The following is a 6757-nucleotide window of genomic DNA, read 5'->3' on the forward strand; positions in this document are numbered from 1 at the left end:
CTTTAATTTAGAACTTTTTTGGTCAGCAAAATGTTTAGCCGAAAAACATGTTTAACATGGAGCTGTCAATCATCCCAGCTTCGCCTAAATTTCCTAAACAAAGTGGCAGGGTCATGGTGTTGATTATGCCTTTAGTTAAATATTAATTAATATTAATTAAATATTAAAATGTAAGATTGAGGGACAGTGCGATTTTTTTTTTTTTTATCAAAAGGCATACTTTTCCATGAAGGGGCTTTCCTTTCTTGAATTTTTTTTTTAAAGAGAGCAGCAACTCCTAGCTTTGCAGAGCGGTAAAGCCTCGTTGTCTACTTTCTCCATCTGCTTTGCTGCTTTCAGTTCAGAGTTCTGTCAAACCCGCACACACACACAGCCAAGATGGCGGATGCCGACGATTGGGGTGAGAAGAAAGTTAGAAATGATATCTTGTGACAGCTATATTTAGGGTTTTGGGAAAGATGTGTAACATTGTGATTGATAATAGCTCGTTTATCTTTTTTGAACGTTTAAGGTAACTGTTACCATTACAATGTGTATTTATAGACGCTGACAACTTCGAGACGGACGTCGCGCCGATCAAAAAGGCGGTAGTGCTGGACAAATGGGAAGGCGAAGACGAAGATGAAGATGTGAAGGTAACCAGCCAACTAACTAACTAGCTAGCTAGTTACATGATAAAGGCCATATTTCAGGTCATAATTAACCCATTAGTTGTGTGTAACACAACACGCCTTGCTAGTTAGTCTGTGGTCATTAGCTAGCTAGCCGCCAACTAGCATAGCATTATCCACGTTTCTAGCTAGTTAGCGTTAACCGATATATCTTAGCTAGCTCGATCTTGTACAAGCTGTGAGGCCGCACATGTGAAAACTGTTGGTGTGTGTCTCTTGGTTCGAGATGAGCATAGAGTCATTCTCTGACACTTTTGTTTTTGAATTGACCTACGTTAGTTCCTTTTTGGGGGGTGTAGTTAGAAGCTAGCTAACGTTAGCTACTGAACTAGCTTTTTAGGTTAGCAGCTAACTTATCACATTAGTTCAGACCTAACTTGCTGACTGGCTAGCTTTAAGATAAACATTAATCATAATCTGACAGCGATTGGTCATTGAAGTCAGTTCAAGGCTTTGTTATACATTTGATAAATATGCACTTGAATGTAAGTTAGCTGGCTAACGTTGTCAATCTTCCCTGATGATATTATGACTGAATTGAGCCTTACTACTAGATGCTTCCAACTATGACATATGGTAAAGGTAAAGTGTGTTTTCGAGAATCTTCAACAGACTTATCCCGTTGACTCATTTTCACCATGCATATCTAGAAAGTCATCTGAATGTATAGCGTTACTGTGGGATCATACAGCTGTGGAAAAAGCTAGTAAAGCTGTTACAATTGTTGCCCATGGATTCTGTCGAGTATAGGTAGTGTTCAAGTCATATGGTGTATTCATGTCCCTAAAACAAGTCATATGGTGTATTCATGTCCCTAAAACAACACTTGATCAGTACAGTAGGCCCACAGTTGTTGTTTTTATTTTTAACTAGGCAAGTCAGTTAAGAACAACTTATATACAATGACGGCATACACCTAGAGAAACGTTGTGTGTTTTTTTTTGGGATAAGACTTGGGCTAGGTACTTGTCTTATTCACTTATTAGGGCCTCAGTGGATATGAAACATTTGCCAAATATTGGTTGAAATGCTTTACATAACCACATTTTGTGATAATGTGACTGGTTCTGACTTGTCTTCTGATGTTTGATAATGCAGTTGGTCTCAACCTCAGATCTTGTTTATTTCCTTGAAAATTAAGTCAAGACCTACTCTAGACAAGTCCCAGAACCAACCACTTAACTACCCAGTAGTTAACTACCTCTCGTCACATCATTTGACTCATTCCTGTCTGTTCTCCCTCTGCAGGATAACTGGGATGATGAAGAGGAAGAGAAGAAAGCAGAGGCAAAGAAATCAGGTGCATAAATATACAATTTACAACCAATGGTTTGAGAAAGTAGTGGCTGCAGCCTGTTGTCATATAATATGTTGATCTGCACATTAGAGGTCGACCGATTAATTGGAATGGCCGATTAATTAGGGCCGATTTCAAGTTTTCATAACAATCGGAAATTGGTTAAAAAAAATACACCTTTATTTAACTAGGCAAGTCAGTTAGGAACACGTTCTTATTTTCAATGACGGCCTAGGAACGGTGGGTTAACTGCCTTGTTCAGGGGCAGAATGACAGATTTTTACCTTGTCAGCTCAGGGATTCAATCTTGCAACCTTACGGTTAACTAGTCCGACGCTCTAACCACCTGCCTCACGAGGAGCCCGCCTGTTACGCGAATGCAGTAAGATGGCAAGGTAAGTTGCTAGCTAGCATTAGACTTATCTTATAAAAAACAATCAATCAATCATAATCACTAGTTATAACTACACATGGTTGATGATATTACTAGTTTATCTAGCGTGTCCTGCGTTGCATATAATCGGTACAGTGCGCATTCGCGAAAAAGGACTGCCTTTGCTCCAACGTGTACCTAACCATAAACATCCATGGCTTTCTTAAAATCAATACACAGAAGTATATATTTTTAAACCTGCATATTTAGCTAAAAGAAATCCAGGTTAGCAGGCAATATTAACCAGGTGAAATTGTGTCACTTCCCTTGCGTTCATTGCACGCAGAGTCAGGGTATATGCAACAGTTTGGGCCGCCTGGCTCATTGTGAACTAATTTGCCACAATTTTACATAATTATGACAACATTGAAGGTTGTGCAATGTAACAGGAATATTTAGACTGATGGATGCCACCCATTAGATAAAATACGGAACGGTTCCATATTTCACTGAAAGAATAAATGTTTTGTTTTCGAGATGATAGTTTTCAGATTCGACCATATTAATGACCTAAGGCTCGTATTTCTGTGTGTTAATATGTTATAATTAAGTCTATGATTTGATAGAGCAATCTGACTGAGCGATGGTGGGCACCAGCAGGCTCGTAAGCATTCATTCAAACAACAGCACTTTCGTGCGTTTTCCCAGCAGCTCTGCTGTTTATGAATTCAAGCCTATCAACTCCTGAGATTAGGCTGCTGTAACCGATGTGAAATGGCTAGCTAGTTAGCGGGGTGCGCGCTAATAGCGTTTCAAACGTCACTCGCTCTGAGACTTGGAGTAGTTGTTCCCCTTGCTCTGCATGGGTAACGCTGCTTCGAGGGTGGCTGTTGTCGATGTGTTCCTGGTTCGAGCCCAGGTAGCGGCGAGGAGAGGGATGGAAGCTATACTGTTACACTGGCAATACTAAAGTGCCTATAAGAACATCCAATAGTCAAAGGTATATGAAATACAAATGGTATAGAGAGAAATAGTCTTATAATTCCTATAATAACTACAACCTAAAACTTCTTACCTGTAAATATTGAAGACTCATGTTAAAAGGAACCACCAGCTTTCATATGTTCACGAGCAAGGAACTTAAACGTTAGCTTTCTTACGTGGCACATATTGAACTTTTATTTTCTTCTCCAACACTTTGTTTTTGCATTATTTAAACCAAATTGAACATGTTTCATTATTTATTTGAGGCTAAATTGTGATTTTATTGATGTATTATATTAAGTTAAAATAAGTGTTCATTCAGTATTGATGTAATTGTCATTATTACAAATACATTTTTAAAAATTGGCAGATTAATCGGTATTGGCTTTTTTGGTCCTCCAATAATCGGTATCGGCGTTGAAAAATCATAATAGGTCGACCTCTACTGCACATAACTGTATATATTTTTGTGAATAAATCACAAACATTTTCTTGCATCATACTGGCTGCTGCCATGTCTTTTTATTATTGGGTACTGGCTGAAAATATGTGTACTTTCAACTTGATTTGATGGTGGTTTCTGTTCCAGAGGTTTGCTGTAACGTTGCTTTTTTATTTCAGAGGCCAAAGTGTCTGAGAAGAAAAAACTGGCCGAAAAAATAAAGGAGAAAGAAATCCGGCTAAGGAAGAAGCAACAAGAGCTGAAAAAGAATGTGAGTTTTGGAAATGTTGGATTAACCTTACAGTTCTGAATCTTTTCTCTCTTATGAATCCTTTACTTTTTTCTTGTTGATAGTTGGATGAAGAGGAAGAGCTTACACCCGAACAACAGCTAGCAGAAAAGTTGGAAGTCCAGAAGATGCAGGAGGAAGCAGACTTGGAGCTGGCAAAAGAGGCGTTTGGTAAGGTCCTGGAATATCCTGTCAGGTTTAACCCACTAGCCAGCCATACTGTTATTGTGTGTTCTCATTAGTTTTTGTCATTTCAGGAATTTCAGGGGGTAGTACCACAAACAATGTTTCTGGAATTGAAGCCATGTGCCCATCTTCTAAAGAGGACTTCACAGAGTTTGAAAAGCTGCTGAAAGTGAAGATATTACAGTATGAAAAATCTGTGCATTATTCAAGCTTCTTGGAGTCGTTGTTTCGGGAGCTTTGTATTTCATGTGAGTTCAACATCCTTCATGAATTTTGATACATGAAACATGCTTTATTATTTAGTGTGTTTTAGGTTTGTGTACTTATTACCTTAAAACAAATGCCAAACTACATGTCATAAATACCTCATGTCGAGATATGTTTATATACATAAGCCATTCAACAATGGTTTGACTTGACATATTTGGAGTTCACTAACATTCAGGCTCAACCGTTGTCATAACGTATTAACGTGTCTAAACTAAATGTTCTGTTTCTACACAGTGGAAGTTGAAGACTTAAAGAAAATCAGCTCTTCCCTGACAGTGCTACTTAATGAAAAACAGAAGCAAGAAAAAGTAAGTTGTTGACCGTCTTATTCATGCTGAACAAAAATGATGTCATCCTTCTGGAGTTTTCTGGAGTTTTCTTCAAGAATTGTAGTTCTCCTTACGTTCAGTGGAGGGAGCCCTCTACCAGTACCTCCATATTGCATTTCATTGGACTCTGCTCAAGGAACTAACTTACACCCTGTTTGCCCCATTTACATGAATATTCACTCAATTCACTTTGAATAACACCAAGTGTTTGTTTGTAGCAATGATTTAAGTTTTGTTTTGGTTCCACAGGCAATCAAAGGCAAAAAGAAGAAGAAAGGAGTTGTACTTGGTGGCGGTATGAAAGCCAAGGGGAAAGATGACCTTGCAGACTATGGAGAATTCGATGGTGGCTACACCCAAGACTATGATGACTTCATGTGACGACAGCTATATCCCCACTGCCCTTTCACCCTTTAACCCTCAGAAATGCAGCTGTACTTCTCATGCTATCCAGTGTCATCCTGGAAAAACCTGAACAATGTGTCGCCCTTTCATTTTGCTTCAATGATCCAAGGGACTATACAGGGAGCATCCAGTACCAACACTTCTGTTAATACATTATGAAATTGCCTTTTCTCTCATTCAGCCTCCAAACTTCATCAAGATACAAAACAGTGAAAAATACTTTACAAGCTGTATGTGATTTGTAGAGCATGTTTTTGATTTAGAGAAATGATATGCTCATGTCAAATTCCAGTTGCTACTGCAGTGACATCTAAACAAATTAGGTTCTATGCAAATCATTTCACCCAGAATGTCTATAAATATAGGTATTTCACTTTACCTGTCGATGGGTTTCTTACAGGAAAGTATATAGTATCTATAACGTTGGTTGCCAAATACACATGTTATCTTTATCCATCGAAAGTTGCGTTCATGCTTTGAAACTGACACTACATGTTTAGTAGTTGATTTTACAGGGGGCTTATGCATTCACTGTAAAAACGGATAGAAAAGTGTAATGCATTTTAGAGTTGGACGGTATCTAGATTTTCATACCATCATACTGGTCCTGTACGCTCAAAATACATTTTAAGCAGCAGGGATTTATCCAGGAGGGACTTGATTGTCTCTGCTGTAACCAAGAAGCTTGATCTTGCAAGTTAGCAAACCAAATGTATAGCTGGAGATAATTTATTTGGCATGTCTAAGATGTATTGAAAATCATACTGTCTGTATTTCAAAAGTATATGGTTTACCGCCCAAGCCGAATTAATTTTACAATAGATGTGACTCAAACCTTATGGCCATCTCTGGATACATCTCTTGAATATCGTTGAACAGTTGAAGCAAGAGTGATTGTAGTTAATTCGTGTGCATGACAAACAGGAAATTTGCTCATCAATTACTAATGCAGATAAAATGTATTTCAAAAGTATATGGTTTACCGCCCAAGCCGAATTAATTTTACAATAGATGTGACTCAAACCTTATGGCCATCTCTGGATACATCTCTTGAATATCGTTGAACAGTTGAAGCAAGAGTGATTGTAGTTAATTCGTGTGCATGACAAACAGGAAATTTGCTCATCAATTACTAATGCAGATAAAATTGTGATCTGGCATGTTCTCACACAACTGGTCTCCTTAACATTGCTTCTGCAGGCTTGTATCAAGTGAGATGAGGGGGCTTATGGGCTGACCTTAGTGTCTTCATACTGGTAGAAAGGGACATGTTTGATCCTATTTTCTAACATTTGGTAGTTTTCAAATTGTTAAGGAAATTGGAAATGGTGTACAATATACCACAAAAGATGACCAGCTCTTCAGTGTTTTATATGCATCTAATTTAATAAAATCACTGGTCTTAAGTGATCCAATTTCTCAACTTTTTTTTTTTAACCTGAATTCACTGACCGTTGTGGCTTTCGTGAATTATAAGTAGCTTGTCTGTAGTGTGCGCTTCACAATGGTGT

General features: G+C 38.1%; 1 protein-coding gene across 1 annotated transcript; it reads left to right on the forward strand.

Annotated features, from left to right (window-relative positions):
* The first annotated feature begins 288 nt into the window (after positions 1-288).
* Positions 289-6656, forward strand: LOC129834408 (eukaryotic translation initiation factor 3 subunit J-A-like). The gene is made up of 8 exons (XM_055899360.1): positions 289-400; positions 544-635; positions 1920-1971; positions 3947-4038; positions 4122-4227; positions 4314-4490; positions 4747-4820; positions 5091-6656. The coding sequence occupies exons 1-8, from the start codon at positions 379-381 to the stop codon at positions 5220-5222; spliced, it is 747 nt and encodes a 248-aa protein (XP_055755335.1). The 5' UTR covers positions 289-378; the 3' UTR covers positions 5223-6656.
* The last annotated feature ends 101 nt before the right edge of the window (positions 6657-6757 follow it).

Source organism: Salvelinus fontinalis, chromosome 35 (assembly GCF_029448725.1).
Source record: "Salvelinus fontinalis isolate EN_2023a chromosome 35, ASM2944872v1, whole genome shotgun sequence".
NCBI classification, from domain to species: Eukaryota; Metazoa; Chordata; class Actinopteri; order Salmoniformes; family Salmonidae; genus Salvelinus; species Salvelinus fontinalis.